Here is a 24,506-nt window from a genome sequence, read left to right on the forward strand (position 1 = left end):
CAGGAGGTGTGGCGGCTACAAGCATAGCCAGCTTTAAGAGGGGATTGGATAAAAATATGGAGCTGAGGTCCATCAGTGGAGGGGGAGAGCAGATGCCTCTTTTGTTTACATTTTCTTTCTTTTTTACAAAATATCTAATTCTATTCATTCACCATCTGTGCATCATTTAAAATTTATATTTTCCGTTTTGTCTCTTATATCATTCTGTCACTTTATAACTCTTTCTTTTGGCTTGCAAAGACACAGTTCTTATAATTGCACCACCTGATTCAGTACAATATACGGTACTAATCTTATATACAAATATGTTGCCACTTAATTTCCTCAAATTCCAAACTAATGCTATATCCAACCAATCATACCGTTGCCGCAAGGTCTTCTTGTTATCTTGTCTATTTCCTTCTGTTAGTTTTATAGAAAGTTAAGTCCATTTCTGCCGTCTCTAAGAACTTCTGAACAAAGTCCTCTTGTTTGGGTATTTTTTTGCATTTTCCACCATTTTGCGTATACTCCTTGATCACCAAAGCCATTGATATCAATGGCTATGGTGTCCAAAGGGAACCTCCACATTCAGAGGCTCTGAATCCCAGAGCCAGGAGGCAACCTCAGGAGAAGGGGTGGGAAACGTTGGCTCTCCAGATGTTTTTTGCCTACAACTCCCATCAGCCCCAGCCAGCATGGCCAATGGCTGGGGCTGATGGGAGTTGTAGGCAAAAAACATCTGGAGAGCCAATGTTTCCTACCCCTGCCCCAGCCTCTATGCCCTGTTGTTAGCCATCCAGAGGAGATGGGTGGCTACCGTGCGAGACAGGATGCTGGATTAGATGGACACAGCAGATGATACCAAAGTCGGAGGAGTAGCGAACGCACCTAAAGTGCCCCATGGCGCAGAGTGGTAAAGCTGCAGTACTGCAGTCCTAAACTCTGCTCACAATCTGAGTTCGATCCCAGCAGAAGAAGAAACTCTGCTCATGACCTGAGTTTGATCCCAGCAGTTCTGGTAGCCGGCTCCAGGTCGACTCAGCCTTCCATCCTTCCGAGGTTGATCAAATGAGTCCCCAGCTTGCTGGGGGGGGGGGGGGGGAGTGTAGATGGCTGGGGAAGGGAATGGCAAACTGCCCCATAAAAAGTGCCATGAAAACATTGTGAAAGCAACGTCGCCCCAGAGTCGGAAACGACTGGTGCTTGCACAGGGGACTACCTTTTTATAGCCCCATGGCGTAGAGTGTTAAAGCTGCAGTCTGAACTCTCTGCTCACAACCTGAGTTCGATCCCAGCAGAAGCTGGGTTCAGATAGCCGGCTCCAGGTTGACTCAGCCTTCCATCCTTCCGAGGTTGGTAAAATGAGTCCCCAGCTTGCTGGGGGGGAAAGTGTAGATGACTGGGGAAGGCAATGGCAAACCGCCCCATAAAAAGTGCCATGAAAACGTTGTGAAAACGTCACCCCAGAGTCGGATACGACTGGTACTTGCAAAGGGGACTACCTTTACCTTTTTAGCGAACACACCAGAAGATATAGAATGCAATGAGATCCGAACACACTGGAAAAGTGGGTGGTTGTGAACAGAATGCAATTTAACAAGGTTAAGTGCCGAGTTCTGTATCTTGGTAACGTACACTGGATGGGGGATACACGTCTGGGTAGCAGTGTGTGTATGAACAAGATCTTGGGGGACCATAAGTTAAACATGAGTTAAACATACAGCTGGACCATAAGTTAAACATGAGCAGCCAGTGTGAAGCTGTTAACAAAAAAGGCTAATGTGATCTTGGAGCATATCAACAGATGCATAACATCCAAACTGCAAGATGTCCTAGTCTGCACCTGGAGTATTGGGTGCAGTTCTCTTCCAAAAGGATGCAGACAGAATTCCAGAGTGAAGCCTTCTCTGGTGTAGTGTAGAGAGCCAGTTTGGTGTAGTGGTTAAGTGCGTGGACTATTATCTGGGAGAACCGGGTTTGATTCCCCACTCCTCCACTTGCAGCTGCTGGAATGGCCTTGGGTCAGCCACTGCCCTCGCAGGAGTTGTCCTTGAAAAGGCAGCTGCTGTGAGAGCCCTCTGAGCCCCACCTACCTCACAGGGTGTGTGTTGTGGGGGGGGAGAAGACATAGGAGATTGCAAGCTGCCCTGAGTCTCTGATTCAGAGAGAAGGGCGGGGTATAAATCTGCAGTCTTCTTCTCTGCTTAGCATTTAAAAAACCCCTGTAAAATACATAGGAGATAAGATTGTACATGTGGGACCTCAAAAGTCAGGTCCTCCACTGAACATAGCTGATCTCTTTTTGAATCACAAAGTTTAAGGGGCAGTACAGCAGAGTTCCCCAACCCCCGGGCCGTGGACCGGTCCTGGTCCGTGGCCTGTTAGCAACCGGGCCGTGACTTGTATAATTATTTCATTATATATTACAATGTAGTAGTAGAAATAAAGTGCACAATTGTATCACCCTGAAACCATCCCACCCACTCCCCCCCCCTCACCTCTGTTCCATGGAAAAACTGTTTTCCATAAAACTAGTCCCTGAAGCCAAAAAGGTTGGGGACCGCTGCTGTACAGGATTTAGTCCAGGGGTCCTCAAACTACGGCCCGTGGGCCAGATGCGGCCCGCTGAGGACGTTTATGCGGCCCGCCGGGTTATGGCAAAATCAGACCAGAAGTGACGTTCGACCTAAACTCGCGTTAGCAATGCACACTTCCGGCACTGGGCTGAGGCAGCGGAGATAGAGTGTGAGGTGATACCGAGGTGAGGTGAGTTCCCAGGCCGGGGTATGTGGTGTGGGGAAGGGAGAGAGATGCAGAAGACGGAGAACTGACGGCCCGCGGCCTTGTACAGTAACGGCAGTCCGGCCCTCCAACAGTCTGAGGGACAGTGAACTGGCCCCCTATTTTAAAAGTTTGAGGACCCCTGATCTAGTCCAACCACCTGCTCAGTGCAGGATCAGCCTAGAGCGTCCCTGAAACATGTTTGTCCAGCCGCTGCTTAAAGATTGGCAATGAGGGGGAGCGCATCACTTTCCTAGGTAGCTGATTGCACTATTGAACAACTCTTCCTGTAAAAAGTTTTTCCTAATATCTCACCAGTACCTTCCCGCCTTTAATTCAAAATCATTATTGTGCGTCCTCTCTTTTGCCGCCAACAGGAACGGCTTCCTGCCCCCCTCCTCTAAGGGGCAGCCTTTCAAATATTTAAGAGAGAGCAATCCTGTACCCCCCTCAACCTCCTCTTCTCCAGACTAAACGTTCCCCAAGTCCCTCAGCCTTTCCTCAAAGGGCTTCTTGATCTCCAGGCCCGTGATCATCCTCGCTGTCTTCTGCACCCGCCCCATTCTCAGATACCTCTGCGTTGAAAGTTGGGGGAAGTAAATCAGAACGAAAGAGAAGCCATGTTGGATCAGGCCAGTGCCTCATCCAGTCCGATACTGCGTCACAAACTGGAGAGCCAGTTTGGTGTAGTGGTTAAGTGTGCGGACTCTTATCTGGGAGAACCAGGCTTGGTTCCCCACTCCTCTACTTGCACCTGCTAGCATGGCCTTGAGTCAGCCATAGCTCTAGCAGAGGTTGTCCTTGAAAGGGCAGCTGCTGGGAGAGTCCTCTCCAGCCCCACCCACCTCACAGGGTGTCTGTTGTGGGGGAGGAAGGGAAAGGAGATTGTAGGCCGCTCTGAGCCTCTGTCCTTGAAAGGGCAGCTGCTGGGAGAGCCCTCTCCAGCCCCACCCACCTCACAGGGTGTCTGCTGTGGGGGAGGAAGGAAAAGGAGATTGTAGGCCGCTCTGAGCCTCTGTCCTTGAAAGGGCAGCTGCTGTGAGAGCCCTCTCCAGCCCCACCCACCTCACAGGGTGTCTGTTGTGGGGGAGGAAGTGAAAGGAGATTGTGAGCCACTCTGAGACTCTTCGGAGTGGAGGGCGGGATATAAAGCCAATATCTTCTTCTTCTCAATGGCCAAAACCCAAGTGCCATCAGTAGTCCTAGTTAATCCCAGTGACTCTGTTGCCCTTTTAGCCCCAAATGGCCACGTTGAACCAGTAAGACACTCAGATCCAGTAATTTAACTAAGTATACAGTTTATTGAAGCAAAACACTTGATTCTCCTCAAAATACAGGGAATATCAGAGGCACCAGTACTCAAAATAGAATCGATAAACACAATGAAAATCTAAGCCACAGTATCCAGGCAGCCAGTCTACCGTAATACACTCAACATGGGTCCACCCTTGAAGTCAGAATCTCCGTCTGGTACAGAACGTCACACCTTGGTTACTATTTGGAGTGAGGCACAGAATGCATCTGACACATATCAGAGTTGTTCCTCTGGAGACTGCTCAGTTTTTCGGTTTATGTCAAGGCGCTGGTTATTACTGACCAAGTCTTTCAGGGCTCAAGGTCTACGGAGCTCTGTGGCTCCTTCTCTCAGTACAATCTATTGCAACTGCTTTGCTCATCTGTGGAAAGATAATGGGTGGGACTGCGAGCAAAACACACGGAACAATTTACTCGTGCACAAGAAGAGGAAAACTCCCACAATTCTAGCATTCCACAGGTGTGAAAGTGAATGCAATGGGTAGCCATGTTAAGTCTATCTATAGCAGTATAAAAGAGCAGAAGCCTAGTTGCACCTGAAAGACTAACTAAATTTGTGGCAGGTGATCTTTCATGAGTCACGGCTCACTTCTTAGATATCTAGACAGGAATCTTTCTGTTTTCTACCGAAACAGAATGGTTCAACACAGCATTCTTATCACACAAATCAGGTTGTATTCTAATGTCCTAATCTACTTTTCTTCGATGGAATGCCTTTCCACACTCCTGACATTTCTACGCTTTCTCCCCAGTGTGAATTCGTTGATGAGAATTAAGTTTACCCTTTTGTCCAAAGCTTTCCCCACACTCCAGGCATTTATATGGTTTCTCCCCTGTGTGAATTCTTTCATGGTATGTAAGGCTACTCTTGGAACTGAAGCCTTTTCCACACTCCATGCATTTATATGGTTTCTCACCTGTGTGAATTCTTTGATGGAAAGTAAGATCATACTTCCGTCGAAAGCCTTTTTCACACTCCATGCATTTATATGGCTTCTCCCCTGTGTGAATTCTTTGATGGGTAGTTAGATCATTCTTCCGTCGAAAGCTTTTCCCACACTCCATGCATTTGTATGGTCTCTCCCCTGTGTGAATTCCTTCATGGAAAGTTAGAGTATCCTTCCGTCGAAAACTTTTCCCACATTCTTGGCATATAAATGGTTTCTCCCCCGTGTGCATTCTTTCATGGTTCGTAAGGCTTCGCTTGTGAAAGAAGCCTTTATCGCACTCCAGGCATTTATATGGTTGCTCCCCTGTATGAATTCTTTGATGTGAAGTTAGAGCAACCTTCCGTGGAAAGCTTTTTCCACATTCCAGGCATATAAATAGTTTGTCTCCTGTGTGAATGCGTTGATGAACTGTGAGGCTTATCTTGTGAAAGAAGCCTTTCTCACACTGAAAACATTGATATAGCTTCTCCCCTGTGTGAATTCTTTGATGGAAAGCTAGTATATTCTTTCGAAAGCTTTTCCCACACTCCAAGCACTTATATGGTTTCTCTCCTGTATGAATTCTGTCATGGTTAGTAAGGTTTATCTTGCGACTAAAGCATTTCCCACACTCCAGGCACTTATATGGCTTCTCCCCTGTATGAATTCTTTGATGGAAAGTTAATACGAACTTCTGTCGAAAGCCTTTCCCACACTCCAGACATTTATATGGTTTCTCCCCTGTATGAATTCTTTTATGGTAAGTAAAGCTTCCTTTGCTACTAAAGCTTTTTCCACATTCCAAGCAATTAAATGGTTTCTCTCCTGTGTGAATTCTTTGATGGAAAGTTAAAGAATCCTTCCGTGGAAAGCCTTTTCCACATACCAGGCATATATAGGGTTTCTCTCCTGTGTGAATTCTCTGATGGGCCGTAAGGCCTCCTCTGCTACTAAAGCACTTTCCACACTGCATGCATTTATATGGGTTCTCCCCTGTGTGAATTCTTTGATGGAAAGTTAAAGAATCCTTCCGTGGAAAACTTCTTCCACACTCCAGACATTTGTATGGTTTCTCTCCTGTGTGAATTCTGCAATGATACAAAAGGCTTCTCTTGTGACTAAAGGCTTTCCCACACCTCAGGCATTTATATGGTTTCTCCCCTGTGTGAATTCTTCGATGGGTAGTTAGATCAGTCTTCCGCCGAAAGCTTTTCCCACACTCCAGACATTTATATGGTTTCTCTCCGGTGTGAACTCTGAAATGATACCTAAGGCTTCCACTATGCTTGAAATTCTTCCCACATTTGAGGCATTTATATGGTTTCTCCCATTTATGATTTCTCCGTTGGGAAGTTGGCCTTCCACTCTGATGGAAGCTGTTGCCGTACTCCTTATATGTTTTCTTCCCTGTGTGAATTCTTTGATGGGAAGTAAGGTTGTCACTCCAACGGAACCTTTTCCCACACTCCAGGCGTTTATATTTTTTCACCTCTCCCTGAATTCTCTGCATACCCCTGGCTGAAAGAAAGAGACACTTGTCAGGACACGGTGAAAAATGCAACAGGAACATTAGAGAATGAACTGTGGCAGAGAGTGCAAGAATTCAAAGGCTTGGTGCCAAGGCACACTTTCAAAGGCCTTTGTTGGTCATCTAGGCCTGTGATAGTTTATATTGTACTAAAGCAGGGGCGGCCAAACCTGCTTAATGTAAGAGCCACATAGAATAAATGCCAGATGTTTGAGAGCTGCAAGGAGGGAGGGAAGAAAGGAAGGAAGGAAGGAAAGAAAAGACACTGGATTTACATACCACCCTCCGCTCTAAATCTCAGAGCGGCTCACAATCTCTTTTATCTTCCTCCCCCACAACAGATACCCTGTGAGGTGGGTGGGGCTGAGAGGGCTCTCACAGCAGCTGCCCTTTCAAGGACAGAGGCTCAGAGCGGCCTGCCATCTCCTTTCCCTTCCTCCCCCACAACAGACACCCTGTGAGGTGGGTGGGGTTGAGAGGGCTCTCACAGCAGCTGCCCTTTCAAGGACAGAGGCTCAGAGCGGCCTGCCATCTCCTTTCCCTTCCTCCCCCACAACAGACACCCTGTGAGGTGGGTGGGGCTGGAGAGGGCTCTCACAGCAGCTGCCCTTTCAAGGACAGAGTCTCAGAGTGGCTCAAAATCTCCTTTATCTTCCTTCCCCCACAACAGATACCCTGTGAGGTGGATGGGGCTGGAGAGGGCTCTCACCGCAGCTGCTCTTTCAAAGACAGAGGCTCAGTGGCCTACAATCTCCTTTCCGTTCCTCCCCTCACAACAGACACCCTGTGAGGTGGGTGGGGCTGAGAGGGCTCTCACAGCAGCTGTCCTTTCCAGGACAACCTCTGCCAGAGCTATGGCTGACCCAAGGCCATCCCAGCAGGTGTAAGTGGAGGAGTGGGGAATCAAACCCGGCTCTCTCAGATAAGAGTCTGCACACTTAACTACTACACCAAACTGGAAGGAAATAGAAAGGGGGAGGGAGGAGAGGTGGAAAGAAAGCAACTTTAACTTTAAGTGCATTCTCAAGCCCCCAGCTGGCTTGGAGAAGTTTTAAAGAGAGAAATGCCTTCTCCAGTCTGACCGATGGGGTGGTGGGGGCTTTGAGAGCTATACAATATGCATGAAAGAGCCACATATACCTTCCGAGCCTCAGTTTGGCCACCACTGTACTAAAGTATCTTGTTCAGAGGGGCTTCTCAGAAATGAAGCCGCAAGGCACTGAGTTTCTCTCAATAAATGATGCAGGTTACAGATTGCAAATAACCAGCATTCTACCAACCGCACCTTACCAACTGCACTTATTAACTGCATTGACTTCTGCACCTTATCAGCACCTAAGACTGAATATGATTTTAAATCCTACAACCCATAGACAATATATACTGCCACCCCTAAGGACTAGAACTTAAGTTAAATGATTGCTAGCTGCTAATGGAATTTTACTAAAGATGTTTATTAATTAATTTATTGGATTTTTAGCCAAATAATTAGTGATTGATTTTTATAATATACTTATATATATCAACTTATATGTAATTATATTTATAATTTCAGCACATCAATTGGTAGGGGGGAGGGATGTTCTGTTTATTAATGGTGCTGAAATTGATTAATTTAATATTATACTAATTAATTGGAAGGGAAACTGAGGGGACTACTAAATTAATTATTTATGATAATTAGTTAACTAGCAGCAAGTATTAGAAGAACAGATAGGGGAGGATAGAGTGAAAGCCAGGTGAAGATAATTGGGAACAACTGCGAGGAGTATACTGTGAGCTCATTTCAAGTTAACGTAGATGTTGGCCCAGGGGATTCCAGTGCTCCTGGGGAGGGGAAGATATGGCGGTGGGAATAGACAATTATATAAGGGAAGGAGACAGAGACAAATCAGTGCTCGGCCACCTTCCAGTCTATTGCCCATCCCAACGGTGACAGGTAGTGGGCTTAAGAGGAAATGCTTGTCTCCGTCACTGGTGTTATGCAACGCCAAGTCCATCAATAATAAGACCTCGACCCTTAAGGAGTTCTTGCTCCGGCAGGACGTGGACCTGGCTTGCATGACCGAGACCTGGGTGCGGGACGGAGAGACAGTAGCGCTCTCCCAGATGACCCCCCCAGGCTACTCGGTCCTTCACCAGTCACGGAGTAACGGGCGGGGGGGAGGAGTGGCATTATTCATACGGGAGGCTTACTCCTTTCGGGCTCTCCCGGCCCCAAAGATCGATGGCATCGAATGTGTCGGTCTGTGGTGGGATGTTGGAGAGGGGTTGGCGATCTGGCTGGTGTACTGTCCGCCTAACGCACCAGCCAGCGCCTTACCATCACTATTGGAGGCAGTGGCGGGCTGGGCATTGGAGTGCCCAGGGCTTATGGTCCTGGGTGACTTCAATGTCCATGCCGATGACACGGCCTCCACTCAGGCGATGGACCTAGTGTCTTCCATGGCGACACTAGGACTCTCTCAACTTGTCACAACACCCACGCATCAGGCCGGACACACACTAGACCTGATCTTTGCGTCTGGGATTTTGGTGAACGATATCGCAGATGAAGCGGTTCCATGGTCGGATCACCTAGCCCTTAAGGCCCGTATGGAGATGTCACCCCAACCCTGTATGGGCGGAGAGCCTATTTTGGCTCGCCCTCGGGGCCTGATGGACCCGGAACGGTTCCAAACGGCCCTGAGGGATCCCTGGCCCACTGGCAATTCCCTCGATGACCTGGTGGAAGTCTGGCAAGACCAACTATCCAGGGCCATTGACGAAATTGCACCCCGGCGCCCTCTGCGCCCTCGCATGAGGCTGGCTCCATGGTACACCTTGGAGTTACGCCAGCTGAAGCAAGGGCTCAGACGACTAGAGAGGCGGTGGAGGCATACTCAGGACGAAGTGACGATAACATCCTATAGAACGTTTATGAAGTCATATGAGATGGCAGTCAAGGCTGCAAAGAAACAATACTTTGCAGCCAGGATTGCATCTGCAAATTCGCGCCCAGCACAATTGTTTAGGGTAATTGGAGATCTTGTAACACTGCCACAAGGCAAACCAAACGTTAGAGAATTGGAGATAGGCTGTGAGGCATTTGCGAAATATTTTGCAGATAAAATCTCGTCACTCCGCCAAGACCTGCCTATCACATTAGATACAGTGAGTGAAACTGAGGCTCCGCGCCTGTCTTCAGATTTACTGCTGGACCACTTCGACCCACTCAGCCTGGAAGAAGTTGATGGAATTCTTTCTGCTGCTCGCCCAACAGCATGTGATCTGGACCCTTGCCCCTCTTGGCTGATTAAATCTTGCCAGAGGGAGCTTAGATGTCCTCTACGGGACATCATAAATAGATCCCTCTTAGAGGGGCGTTTTCCAACGCCTCTGAAAGAGGCCTTGGTCCGTCCCCTCCTGAAAAAATCTACAGCAGACCCGGCCGAATTGGCGAATTACCGACCGGTGTCTAATTTACCATTTTTAGGTAAAGTTATCGAGAGGGCAGTGGCATTGCAGCTACAGAGATTTCTAGATGACGCTTCTGTCCTGGACCCGTGCCAGTCTGGCTTCCGACCGGGTCACGGGACGGAGACGGTCTTGGTCGCCTTGGCAGATGACCTCCAACGGCAACTGGATCGAGGCGGTGTAGCGGTGCTGATGTTATTAGATCTGTCGGCTGCATTTGATACGGTCGATCATCAGCTACTAATCCACCGCCTCGCCGACATTGGGGTTAAGGGGTCTGCTTTACAATGGCTCTACTCCTTCCTCATGGGTCGGGGACAAAGGGTGGCGATTGGGGGAGAACGATCCCAGAGGCACACACTAGATTGTGGGGTGCCTCAGGGAGCAGTCCTCTCCCCGATGTTATTTAACATCTATATGCGCCCCCTTGCCCAGATTGCCAGGAGGTTTGGGCTGGGCTGCCATCAATATGCTGATGACACCCAGCTCTATCTGCTAATGGACGGCCGGCCCGCCTCCGCCCCGGGAGACTTGGATCGGGCGTTACGGGCTATCGCAACGTGGCTTAGACTGAGTGGGCTGAAGTTAAATCCGGCAAAGACAGAGGTTCTCTGTGTGGGTCGCGGCGCTCCAGGAGGGGAAATATCCCTCCCGACCTTCGACGGTGTGCAGCTAAAGGCGGCGCAGCGGGTGAAGAGTCTGGGTGTCCTGCTGGAGCCTTCATTATCAATGGAGGCCCAGATAACAGCCACTGCCAAGTCAGCATTCTTCCATCTGAGGCGGGCGAAGCAGTTGGCCCCTTTCCTGGAGCGTCGGGACCTAGCGACGGTGATCCATGCGACGGTCACCTCACGACTGGACTACTGTAACGCCCTCTACATGGGGCTGCCTCTGTGCCGGACCCGGAAATTACAACTAGTGCAGAAAGCGGCGGCCAGGCTGCTGCTTGGTCTCCCAAGATGGGAACATGTACGGCCGGGGCTACGCGAGCTGCACTGGTTGCTGATTGTATACCGGGTCCAGTACAAAGTGCTGGTTATTACCTTTAAAGCCCTATATGGCCGAGGTCCGGCCTACCTGAAGGACCGCCTCTCCCCATACGAGCCCCAGAGAGCACTGAGGTCAGTAGGAAAAAACAGACTGACTACCCCTGGGCCAAGAGAAGTTAAACTACAGAACACCCGCTCACGGGCCTTCTCGGCTGCGGCCCCATATCTCTGGAACCAACTTCCAGAGGAGGTGCGGGCCCTGCGGAACCTTGATCAGTTCCGCAGGGCCTGCAAGACCACTCTTTTTAAATTAGCTTTTATGAACAGCTGAAGTACAATTTTACAACGAAGAAAATCCGCCATTAGCACTAACTAGAATAGCGTCAATGATAATGTTATAGTTTGTTTTAATTAATGTTCTACTGGTTTTTAAGGTTAAGTTAATGCTTAATTTAATGTTCTTAATGTAATGGTTTTAATTAATGCACCATTGGTTACTATGTTGTTTATTAATGTTTTATTTATTAATGTACTGTGTTGTTAGCCGCCCTGAGCCTGCTTCGGCGGGGGAGGGCGGGGTACAAATAAAATTTATTATTATTATTATTATTATTTGCTCCTCAACCCCTACAGGTACCTTTTCAGCATCTGCCCCAGCTCTTTGGAGAACCAGCCCCTAGGAAAGAAGCAAAAGAAACGCACTGTCCCACCACATACCTGCCAATCCTTCCTCTTCAGCCGAAAACAGCAAGAAACGCTCTTCTCCTTCCAGCCAGGAGATGAGGTCAGGTTTGGCCATCACTGGTCCTTTTCATCATTAAAAAAGAAAAGAAAAGCAGAAAGTTACAATTCTACTCTATGAGCATCAGTTCAGCTCTTCAAAGCTGACTATCTTCCTGCAGGCACATCAGGCAAATAATAGGGGTGTGGTGGAGCGCTGAACGAGTAGAGCAGGGGTGGCCAAGGGTAGCTCTCCAGATGTTTTTTGCCTACAACTCCCATCGGCAAGTGATGCTCTGTCTTCTTGGTGCTTGGGAGGGGCAACAGTGGGAAGGCTTCTAGTGTCTTGGCTCCACTGGACCTCCTGATGGCACCTGGGGTTTTTGGCCACTGTGTGACACAGTGTTGGACTGGATGGGCCACTGGCCTGATCCAACAGGGCTTCTCTTATGTGACACAGAGTGTTGGACTGGATGGGCCATCAGCCTGATCCAAGATGGCTTCTCTTATGTTCTTATGTGACACAGAGTGTTGGACTGGATGGGCCATCGGCCTGATCCAACAGGGCTTTTCTTATGTTCTTATGTGACTCAGAGTGTTGGACTGGATGGGCCATTGTCCTGATCCAACATGGCTTCTCTTATGTTCTTATGTGACACAGAGTGTTGGACTGGATGGGCCATCGGCCTGATCCAACAGGGCTTTTCTTATGTTCTTATGTGACACAGAGTGTTGGACTGGATGGGCCCTTGTCCTGATCCAACAGGGCTTCTCTTATGTTCTTATGTGACACAGAGGGTTGGACTGGATGGGCCACTGGCCTGATCCAACAGGGCTTCTCTTATGTTCTTATGATCTTAGAGATAATGGTTTTATTTAAAATAAAGCATGCTCTTGGTGTTAGGCAAGAATTTGATGAACAGGTGAAAAGTAATCCTAGAAGTACAGAAAAATGCACACAATAGAAATCAGGTCAACTAAAACTTCGCTAAGTGTGTAAACATTACAGTAATCTAAGATTCAGGCAAGTCAGGTTTTAAGTAGCCCATTGTACCTAGCCTTCTGCCTATCTACCTAAAACTTGAAACCTGGCTAGACAGCTTCAAGAGGGGATTGGATAAGCATATGGAGCAGAGGTCCATCAGTAGCTATTAGCCACATCGTGTTGTTGGAACTCTCTGTCTGGGGCAAGTGATGCTCTGTATTCTTGGTGCTTGGTGGGGGGGGGGCATAGTGGGAGGGCTTCTAGTGTCCTGGCCTCACTGATGGACCTCCTGAAGGCACTTGTGGTTTTTTGGCCACTCTGTGACACAGAGGGTTGAACCGAATGGGCCATTGGCCTGATCAATATGAATTCTCTTATGTTCTTAACTTATGAAACCAGCAGAGAAGCCAGCCAGGTCTCCTCCACTGCCACACTGCAGCACAGGTGAGATAAGACCACCCTGGAAGAAAGCCCCTGCTTTGACCTGCCCACTTTCTCCAACCCATGATGGTGTTTGAAAAGTTGGTACTACAATGGCTGAGCTGGACTACTTATCCCAGTTGTTGGCTGGGAAATCTAAGCAAAAAAAATACTGGGTGAAACGACATATCTGGCTAGGTAACTCAAAACTCTTGATTCCTTGGTGTGAATTTATATCTCCTTTTTCCTGTATCCTCTACTGCAGGGGTGGCCAACGGTAGCTCTCCAGATGTTTGCCTACAACTCCCATCAGCCCCAGCCAGCATGGCCAATGGCTGGGGCTGATGGGAGTTGTAGGCAAAAAAAAACATCTGGAGAGCTACCGTTGGCCACCCCTGCTCTACTATAATACCACTTTTGTTGGAAATGTTAGCTTGAATAGGTACTTCAACAAGAAGACGTACAACATAAATGTATCAAAACACATTATCTTGATGCTGATGATTTAAAGTTAAGAGATAATAATATGTGACAATATTTGTATTCTAAGAAAGTATACTACATGCAGATTAGAATATATTTGTAACTATAATTTTCTCTTCCCTCTTACCCATTACCCTCAGCTTTTTAGAAAACCAATAAAACTTTCAAAACTTAAAAAAAGAAAAAGAAAAGTTGGGACTACAGGATATTGTGAGGTTGGAGTCAAATAGGAGACCTTGTGTAAATAATCTGAATAAACAGGATAGGAGGATTTTGCAGGAATTGTCTGAGAAATCCGATTTAGTCTTTAAACTTAAAGGGGGAGCGATTGTTGTTTTGGACAGACAAGAATATTGTAAAGAGATTGAGAAACAACTATCGGATAAAATGTATTATGACCTGTTACCATCAGACCCTACAGAGAACATCACGAGACTTGTTAAGATCATCTTAGATGAGGCTAGAGAAATGTGTTATATTACACAGAAAGAATATGAATTTTTGCATAACCGAGAGTGCCAATTTTTTATATACTCCCAAAGATTCACAAGTGTATATTCCCACCACCAGGCCGCCCGATAGTTTCTGGAATTGAGTCCTTGTTAGAACCCCTCTCACAATTTGTTGATTATTATTTAAAACCCTTCGTAGAAAAAAAATACCTAGCTTTATTAAGGACGCTACTGATTTTATTAACAGAGCGGAAGGTTTGGTAATACCTCCTGGGGCCATTTTGTTAAGAGAGCTTCCTTTCGCCGCAGCAAGCAGGGGGAAGAGAGCAAACGGGGCGCCGCTGCTTTTAGCAGCAATGGGCAGGCAAATGGAGCACCGGGGGGCGGAGACGGCGGCCCGGAGGGGGCTAGCAGCAGCGGGGGGGGGGGAGAACCCAATTTGCTGCCCCCGCCTCTCGGCGCCCTAGGCAACTGCCTAGTTTGCCTAGTGGGCGAGCCGGCCCTGCTTCTGAGGCCTTCTTATGTGGTCCAAAGACTCCTAGACAGAGCCTCACGTCTATGCATGGAGAACCCTGAACCCTTCCCAGATGTGTAGACAGGAAGGCATTATTTAGCCAAAGCGCCTGACAACATCCTTCCTCAACAGCAACTTTCTAACTATGAACAAAGAAGAGTCTTAGCCACACTCAACAGAGTGAAGGAGAAAAGATCCCTCACCCAGAGAGGCCACATTCCCAAAATTCTCCAGCATGACCTCCTTGTACAGAGCTCTCTGGGCTGGGTTCAGCAGGGTCCACTCCGCCGGGGTGAAATACACGGCCACCTCATCAAAGGACACTGCAGGATCCTGGAGGAGGAGGAAGAAGTAATTATTTTCAACACTGGAAAGTTGGTTCTTGATAAACATGGGTATGAAAACAATTCATGAGTAACAGCATCCAGGCAGGCATCTGGGCCCTGAGTTTTTCTCTTCCCAGCTCTCCTTGGGGTCAGCCTGACAGGGCTATAGCCAGGATTTCATGCTTGGTGGGGCCCGCAGCAGGATTTGTTGTTTGGAGGGGCTGTTTGCCAGCCCGGGGCTCTTGGAACTGTAAACTGCCTTGAGTACTAACCCCCCTTCTCCTGGGCAGTCGCAGCAGCTCTGCTGCCCCCACCCCTTTCTCATGTGCCCCTCTCTAACATAAAAACATAAGAGAAGCCATGCTGGATCAGGCCAATGGCCCATCCAGTCCAACACTCTGTGTCACAGAAGAACATAAGAGAAGCCCTGTTGGATCAGGCCAATGGCCCATCCAGTCCAACACTCTGTGTCACATAAGAACATAAGAGAAGCCCTGTTGGATCAGGCCAGTGGCCCATTCAGTCCAACACTCTGTGTCACATAAGAACATAAGAGAAGCCCTGTTGGATCAGGCCAATGGCCCATCCAGCCCAACACTCTGTGTCACATAAGAACATAAGAGAAGCCCTGTTGGATCAGGCCAATGCCCCATCCAGCCCAACACTCTGTGTCACAGAAGAACATAAGAGAAGCCATGTAGGATCAGGCCAATGGCCCATCCAGTCGAACACTCTGAGTCACATAAGAACATAAGAGAAGCCCTGTTGGATCAGCCCAATGGCCCCTCCAGTCCAACACTCTGAGTCACATAAGAACATAAGAGAAGCCCTGTTGGATCAGGCCACTGGCCCATCCAGCCCAACACTGTGTCACAGAAGAACATAAGAGAAGCCATGTTGGATCAGGCCACTGGCCCATCCAGTCCAACACTGTGTCACACAGTGGCCAAAAAAACCCAAACCCAAGTGCCATCAAGTGGTCCACCAGTGGGGCTAGAAGCCCTTCCACTGTGCCCCCCCTCCAAGCACAAGAATACAGAGCATCACTGCCCCGGACAGTTCCAACCATAAGCTGTGGCTAATAGCCACTGAGGGACCTCTGCTGCATATGCTTATCCAGTCCCCTCTTGAAGGTGGCTATGCTTGTAGCTGCCACCAACTCCTGTGGCACTGAATTCCACATGTTAATCACCCTTTGGGTGAAGAAGTACTTCCTTTTATCCGTTCTAACCCGACTGCTCAGCAATTTCATTGAATGCCCATGAGTTCTCGTATTGTGAGAAAGGGAGAAAAGGACTTCTTTCTCTACTTTCTCCATCCCATGCACAATCTTGTAAACCTCTCTCATGTCACCCCGCAGTTGACATTTCTCCAAGCTAAAGAGCCCCAAGCGTTTTAACCTTCCTTCATAGGGCAAGTGTTCCAACCCTTGAATCGTTCTAGTTGCCCTTTTTTGGACTTTTCCCAACGCAATGATATCTTTTCTGAGGTGGGGCGACCAGAACTGTACACAGTACTCCAATTGAGGCTGCACCATCGATTTATGCAGGGGCATTCAGAGAAACAGTGACCTCTTGACTCTCACCCCCCCCCTCCTCCTTTGCTCTGCAAGGTGTGTTAGGGAAAGGGAAAGAAAAAAGCAAAAAGACCTGCAGCGATGCGACTACTTGTTCAGAGTGGCGGTGAGCAAAGAGGTCAGATTGGGGGGCCTCCAATGGAGGGGCCATATAGTTGGAGGGGTGTGTGAAAGGATGGGCGTGGCCCCTCCCAGGCCCCACTGTTGCTACCAGCCTGCAGCGCGAGGACAGAGGGATGGCCAGCACTCACAGGAAGCAACCAATCAGCTGCCAGCTCTGGCTTCCTCCTTCTTTGACTCCTCTGCTCAACCTCTAGGAGGAAGGAGCTTCTAGAGAGGGGATTTCAAAATGGAAAAGCACACTGGTCTTTGGCTGAGAGCAGAGCCAGGGCACGCTCTCCTTTTTAACGCTCTCCTTGCATGACACGTAACTGGGTAGCAGAAAAAAAGCACAAGGCTCACGGCAAAACAAAATACTGCAAAGAATGGATATATTCAACAAACAGTAAGGAACCGCACATTTCAATTACAACCCAGTTGCGATTCAGTCGCTGACTCGAGGTAGTAACTAAGAAGCACTAGTCCATGCTGACTGCGTCTTCGCCACAGCTCTTAAAGAGCCCAAGCTCCAATTTCCTCCACAGAGCTGGATTTTGGACTAAAAGTCCTGAGAATCATAAACGTCCCAAATGTTGAATCCAAAGCGCAACGGTGGACCGGTAACGAACCCATTTCCCAGATGGCTGCTTCATCAGGCGCTGATCCGTTATCTGGGGACCCTCAAGTGCAACAACCACAGTTGCTCGTCGAGTCAGTTCAGTGAATGCTGGCGCTTCCGGTAGCCCAGGTTCGTTTCCAGTCCACCGTTGCGCTTTGGATCTCGACAGGCTGGAAAACTGGGCGAAAACCAGTAAAATGGATTTTAACAGGGATAAACGTAAAGTTACGCATTTAGGTAGGAAAAATCCAATGCATGTTTAAAGGGTGGGGGAGACTTGTCTTAGCAGTAGTATGTGCGAAAAGGATCTCGGGGTCTTAGTGGACCATACGCTGAACATGAGTCAACAGCGTGATGCGGTGGCTAAAAAGGCAAATGCAAATTTGGGCTGTATCAACAGAAGTATAGTATCGAGATCACGTGAAGTGATGGTTTCGCTTTACTCTGCTCTGGGAAGATCTCACCTGGAGTCTTGTGTTCAGTTTTGGGCACCACATTTTTAAGGATATAGACAAGCTGGAACGGGTCCAGAGGAGGGCGACGAAGATGGTGAGGGGTCTATGGAGAAAGGCTGAAGGAGCTGGGCATGTTTAGCCTGCAGAGGAGGTGGCTGAGAGGTGATATGATCACCATCTTCAAGTAATTGAAGGGCTGTCACATAGAGGATGGTGTGGAATTGTTTTCTGTGGCTCCAGAAGGTAGGACCAGAGCTAATGGGTTGAAATTAAATCAAAAGAGTTTCTGGCTCAACATTAGGAAGAACTTCCTGACTGTTAGAGCGGTTCCTCAGTGGAACAGGCTTCCTCAGGAGTTGGTGGGCTCTCCTTCCTTGGAGGCTAGATGGTCATCTGACAGCGATGAAGATCCTGTGAATTTAGAGGGAGGTGTTTGTGAGTTTCCTGCATTGTGCAAGGGCTTGGACTAGATGACCCTGGAGGTCCCTTCCAACTCTGTGATTCTATTATTCTAGTCCCCTGTGCAAGCACCAGTTGTTTCCGACTCTGGGGTGACATTGCATCATGACGTTGGCCTTAATAACCCGACGTAATTAGAGAGGGATTGGGCTCAAAGTACCCAAGGAAGTAGTGGCTTTTGTTTAAAAGACTCCGCTGAATTCTTCAGCATAAGCGGACTCCAGATTGGCATCTAACCCCATCAGGGTCTTTATGGTGGTTGCCCCAATGGAGTCTACGTTCCAAAGCAAGTGCATTCTCAACTATAGCACATATTGTACATGCTGATTTGAAGGGAGGAGTGGCAAACATGGAGGGTTTGTGGCTTTTCCCCCAGAAAAAGAGGGGCCCCAAACATTCTGGGTGTATGAAAACTATAAATTTGCCTCTCCGTTAGCCACAGAATGAGTACCACCAATGTAGATCCTTGAGCTTTTGCATTCAGCTTTCTAATAAATTTATGGCCAAGCCGTTGAAGAGGAGCTTGCTGCCGGTAGTAGCACAGCCTCAACCCCATGAATTCCTCACTTCAGCATCTATTTTCCTCCTTTGGGTTGGGGAGAAAGTGTACAACACTTCTATTCATTTTTAGATCACCCGTAAAGTGCACACAATCAACTTTAATAAGACCTACAAAGAGTCCCTGTATGTTGTTGATGATGATATTGGATTTATATCCCACCCTCCACTCCAAATCTCAGAGTGGTTCAGAATCGCCTTTCCCTTCCTCCCCAACAACAGACACCCTGTGAGGTGGGTGGGGCTGAGAGAGCTCTCACAGCAGCTGCCCTTTCAAGGACAACCTCTGCCAGAGCTATGGCTGACCCAAGGCCATTCCAGCAGGTGCAAGTGGAGGAGTGGGGAATCAAACCTGGTTCTCCCAGATAAGAGTTCGCACACTTAACCACTACACCAAACTGGCTGTCACTACCTGGGAATATTAAAAATAGAGTTATAACCAAAGTAGTGAACAAAGGTTGTTGACTATTTTGATCCTTCCTTTCCCTTAGTGCATTTCTGAGCTGAGCAACATTAGAATTTCCATTCTTAAGAACATCAGAAAAGCCCTGCTGGATCAGACCAGTGGCCCATCTAGTCCAGCATCCTGTCTCACACAGGGGCAAACCAGTTCCTCTGGAGAGCCAATAACAGGGCACAGAAGCCAAGGCCTTCATAAGAACATCAGGAGAACCCTGCTGGATCAGACCAGGGGCCCATCTAGTCCAGCATCCTGTCTCACACAGGGGCAAACCAGTTCCTTTGGAGAGCCAAGAACACGGCAGAGAGGCTGAGGCCTTCATAAGAACATCAGAAGAGCCCTGCTGGGTCAGACCAGTGGCCCATCTAGTCCAGCATCCTGTCTCACACAGGGGCAAACCAGTTCCTTTGGAAAGCCAAGAACATGGCAGAGAGGCTGAGGCCTTCATAAGAACATCAGAAGAGCCCTGCTGGATCAGACCAGTGGCCCATCTAGTCCAGCATCCTGCCTCATACAGCGGCCAGCCAACAACAGGGCAGAGAGGCTGAGGCCTTCCCTTGAGGTTGCCTCCAGGTCCTGGTTTTCAGAGGATGGAAGATACTCAGGAAAAATCATATCCCAATACTGTCTCCCACATTTCCCACAGAACTGAATTTCTGATCACTGGCCTCTCCACTAAGGGGATGAGAATAGAGCATTTTGGTTCACCTTAAAAAATATTTATGAAAGCCAGCATGGTGTAGTGATGAGGTTGTCTGACTAAGATATGGGAAACTTAGGTTCAAATCCCCACTCTGTATTGGAAACTCGCTGGGGCACCTTGGGCCAGTTCATAGAATCCAAGAGTTGGAAGGGACCTCCAGGGTCATCTAGTCCAACCCCCTGCACAATGCAGGAAACTCACAAACACCTCCCCCTAAATTCACAGGATCCTAATTGATGTCAGATGGCCATCTAGCCTCTGTTTAAAAGCCTCCAAGGAAGGAGAACCCACCACCTGCCGAGGGAGCCTGTTCCACTGAGGAACCGCTCTAGCGGTCAGGAAGTTCTTACAAACTCTCAGCCTAATCTACCTCCTAAGGTTATTGTGAGGATAAAACAGAGAAGAGGAGAATTATGTAAGTTACATTTGGCCCCCACTGAGGACAAAGGCGGAGTATAAATGAATCAAATCAATAAACAACAAAGGTTTTGCCCCACAAAACCTTCCTGTTTCCAAGGAGACAGCAGCGTTGTTTCTCTGTCCTACCAGGTACTGGTAGAAACCCAGGTCTTTTTACTACAGGACAAGTGAACATTTCCAGACTTCTGTAAAGGATTTTCTCAACAGCTGCCTTCCAGCTGTCAAGAATGGAAAACTGGGCTATTCCCAGAGCAGTGTTTCCCATTTGCAGGGTTGCGACCCGGCACTGGACCACAGAAGCCTCAATACCGGGTCACAAGAAAAGCCAAAACTAGCCCCGCCCCCAGCAAAGCATGAGTTCTGCTCTGCTTCCTTGCTTCCCCCATCTCTGTGTTGTGCAGAAAAAGCTAGCCTTGAAGACTGACACAAGCTGCAAAACCTGAGCTCCATTTTCCTTCCTTCCTTTCCCCGTCTCTGTGACATAATTCCTGTCTCCCGGCTCCACCCCCAAATTCTCCTGGCTCCACCCCCGAATTTTAGTGGGCCATGAAGAAGTGTAAAAATAACTGTGCCATGGGGGGGGGGGGAGTTTGGGATACCCTGCTCCAGAGGGAATATCACCCCCCACACACACACACACCAGCGCACACATACTTTTTTGGTTTGGCTGAAGAACTTCCAGCAAAGCTCAACATCTAGACCTCCAACTAGGGCAGCTAATTCGTTTCTGAAATACCAAGATTTGGGGATGTTGCTTGAAGGGGGCAGAATATAGGGAGGAAGCTCAGCAGGGTGTGATGCTAAAAATCCTCAACCCCCCATTTCTGTATTTTGGAGATCAGTGATGATTTCAAGGAGAGCTCTAGGCCTCACCTGGAGTTTCATAACCAGGATTGTTTTATTGTCCTTGCCGCTTTGCATATGTAATTCAAGATAGGTTTTGAACAGACCCAAGGGCAAAGAGCCTGGTTTGGTGAGCCCTGTGACAGAGAAGAAACCATTCCCATGTCCCCAGTGGTCGCACCCCCTTACTTGAGCAGGCCTCATGATGGCTCCTTTCCCACCACCACACGGCGATAGCGAAGAAAGCATCGAGGATTTCTCTCTGCTGTTGCCTGCGAGTCTGAAAAAGACAAAAGATGGGAAACCCTTTTTTGCCACACGTACAATTTATGTTCCAGTTCCCCAGAGTGTCTCTGCAGGTTTGTAACAGAGCACAATTCAAGACCCTGGAAATAAGAACATAAGAACAGCTCCGCTGAATCAGACCAATGGCCCATCTAGTCCATCACCCCGTATCACACAGTAGCCAACCGTTTCCTCTGGCCCACAACAGGGCACAAAGGCCACTACCTTCCCCTGGTAAGAACATAAGAAGAGTCCTGCTGGATCCGACCAGCGGTCCATCCAGTACAATATCCTGTCTCACACAGGGGCCAATCAGTTCCTCAGCAGGGCGCAAAGGCTGAGGCCTTCCTTAATGTTGCCTCTTAGCTCTGGCATTCAGAGGATTAGTGCCTCTGAATGTGGAATCATAGAATCATAGAGTTGGAAGGGACCTCTAGGGTCATCTAGTCCAACCCCCTGCACAATGCAGGAAACTCACAAATGCCTCCCCCTAAATTCACAGGATCATCATTGCTGTCAGATGGCCATATAGCCTCTGTTGAAAAACCTCCAAGGAAGGAGAGCCCACCACCTCCCGAGGATGCCTGTTCCACTGAGGAACCGCTCTAACGGTCAGGAAGTTCTTTCTAACGTTGAGCCAGAAATTCTTTTCATAGAATCAGAGTTGGAAGGGACCTCTAGGGTCATCTAGTCCAACCCCCTGCACAATGCAGGAAACTCACAAATGCCTCCCCCTAAATTCACAGGATCATCATTGCTGTCAGATGGCCATCTAGCCTCTGTTGAAAAACCTCCAAGGAAGGAGAGCCCACCACCTCCTGAGGAAGCCTGTTCCACTGAGGAATCGCTCTAACGGTCAGGAAGTTCTTCCTAGTGTTGAGCCGGAAACTCTTTGGATTTAATTTCAAACCACTGGTTCTGGTCCTACCTTCCGGGGCCACAGAAAACAATTCCACACCCTCCTCTATATGACAGCCCTTGAAGTACTTGAAGATGGTGATCCTATCACCTCTCAGCCGCCTCCGCTCGAGGCTAAGACTGAGGTTCCCCTCAGCCACCAGGTTTAGAAGCCATTAATAGACTTATTCGCCACAAATCTATCCTATCCCCTTTTAAAGCTGGAGTCAAGTTGCACCTTTAAGACCAACAAAGCGTCATTCAGAATGTAAGCTTTCGTGTGCAGGCATACGTCTTCAGACGAGGGGACAGCGTACGGTGGGCTGAAATACATGTAGCCGGTGGGTTAAAAGTGTAAACGGATGCAAAGGATCAAATGGCAAAATAGTGTCATAAATTGGAAGACCATTTGATCTGGATAACTATAAGAGGTAATGAAAGTTGCCCGTTAATTGCTGTTGCTGAAAGTCTAGGTAAAACAAAAGGACATGTATTCCCTAGCTCTTGTCCACCTAATGTGGGCATCGCCACATCCCTTGGCACCAAACTCCACACTTCAGTCAGTCTCTGTGTAAAGTAACCTTTCCTTTTGTCTGTCTCTGAACCTACTGCCCACGAGCTTCATTGGACGGCCTTGAATTCTAGTCTTTTGGGAGAGGGGGGAAAAGTTCGCTTTGTCCGCCGTCTCCACCCCACACATAAATGATACAAACCTCTACTCTGTCCCCCCTGAGCCCTAACTTTTCTCAACCAAAAAAGTTCCAGACTCTTCAACTTTTTCTTCCAGGGAAGGTGCTCCAACCCATTATTTCATTTTGGTTGCCCTGAACTGCACAAGAGTATTTCAGAGGAGACCACACCACAGATCTATACAGGGGCATTACAATCAATACTCCCTCTAAGCTGTGGAGTCTTGAGAGCAAAAATTCTACGTTGTGAGCTACTGTCATTAAAGTTGTGAGCTACTGCATAAATTAGTGTGCTCTGGGGCCATTTTTCCTGAGCTAAGTCTAAAATGTGTGGAAGGAAAAGGAAAGGTCCCACGTGAAAGCACCAGTCGTTTCCAACTCTGGGGTGACGTTGCTTTCACAATGTTTTCACGGCAGACCTTTTTACGGGGTGGTTTGCCATTGCCTTCCCCGGTCATCTACACTTCCCCCCCCACCCAGCAAACTGGGGACTCATTTTACTGACCTCAGAAGGATGGAAGGCTGAGTCAACCTCAAGCTGGCTACCTGAACCAGCTTCTGCTGGAATCGAACTCAGGTCGTGAGCAGAGGGTCCCAACTGCAAAATGTGTGAGGCAGAAGCTAAAAAGCTGCGAGCAAGCTCACACTAACTTGGCTTAGAGGCACCACTGATTACCATATTAGTCATTTTATTCTCAGTCCCTTTCTTAATAATCTCTAACACAGAGTTTGCCTTTTTCACTGCTACAGTGCACTGGGATGACACTTTCCTTGAGCCCTCCACAGCGACCCCAAGATTTTTTCCCCTCTTGGTCTCAGTAAATTCAGACCCCAGTAGCCTAGACTTGAAACTGAGATATTTTTTTTTGGTCCCAGAATCACCACTTTAAACTTACTAACATGAGACTTCTCTGAGCTTCCTCCTTTGGCCAAACCCTCACCTCCCCAGGCACTCCACTCAAATCTCCAGAAATTTCCCCATCCGGATTTTGCAACGGTTGGTTTGCCAGGCCCAGGTGGATAGAGAAAGGTCACTTATGGAGTGCAAATATCCAACAAAAGTTATAGTGACCAGATTACTAATATATTGTGACAAACGTATACACTATCGAATCACATGAAGACTGAAATTCCCAAAGTTCCACAGCTCCATCAACGGAGTCCCGATGTCCAGAAAGTTGACTTGATTACGCCTGCTTCCAGCATAGGGTGCTCCATAAATAATATTTCAACCAAAGGACAAGCGCTCAGAAAAAAATATACACTGACGGTTTCTGATGCGTCAACTGACTGCAGAAGAATTTCCAATAGAAAGACGGGACAAAAAGTCTCCACTAAAAATTTCAAACCAGAACTCTGACCGTAGTGCCGGTTTGAAATTTTTAGTGGAGACTTTGTGTCCCATCTTTCTATCGGAAATAGAAATTGTACATTTTTATGAGCACTTGTCCTTTGATTAAGAACATAAGAACATAAGAGAAGCCATGTTGGATCAGGCCAATGGCCCATCAAGTCCAACACTCTGTGTCACACAGTGGCAAAAAATGTTATATACACACATACA

The 24,506-nt window shown here is 48.0% G+C and overlaps 1 protein-coding gene across 6 annotated transcripts in view; it reads right to left on the reverse strand.

Moving 5' to 3' along the window:
* The window catches only part of LOC132571063 (zinc finger protein 883-like), a 661,721-nt gene that overhangs the window by 593,258 nt on the left and 43,957 nt on the right, over positions 1-24,506 (reverse strand). For 2 of the 6 annotated variants that reach the window (XM_060237707.1, XM_060237706.1), the window contains exons 2-5: positions 21,261-21,351; positions 14,757-14,886; positions 11,697-11,786; positions 4,045-6,524 (exon numbers count right to left, since the gene is read on the reverse strand). The exons of 1 other annotated variant lie outside the window; for it this stretch is intronic. In XM_060237707.1, coding sequence (XP_060093690.1) covers positions 4,813-6,524; positions 11,697-11,786; positions 14,757-14,886; positions 21,261-21,320 — 1,992 coding nt within the window. In that variant the 5' untranslated portion in view covers positions 21,321-21,351 and the 3' untranslated portion in view covers positions 4,045-4,812. Of the gene's footprint in view, positions 1-4,044; positions 6,525-11,696; positions 11,787-14,756; positions 14,887-21,260; positions 21,352-24,506 lie in introns of those variants that run through there. 3 more of the 6 variants (XM_060237708.1, XM_060237717.1, XM_060237714.1) reach the window with 3 other exon arrangements.

Source organism: Heteronotia binoei, chromosome 5 (assembly GCF_032191835.1).
Source record: "Heteronotia binoei isolate CCM8104 ecotype False Entrance Well chromosome 5, APGP_CSIRO_Hbin_v1, whole genome shotgun sequence".
NCBI classification, from domain to species: domain Eukaryota; kingdom Metazoa; phylum Chordata; class Lepidosauria; order Squamata; family Gekkonidae; genus Heteronotia; species Heteronotia binoei.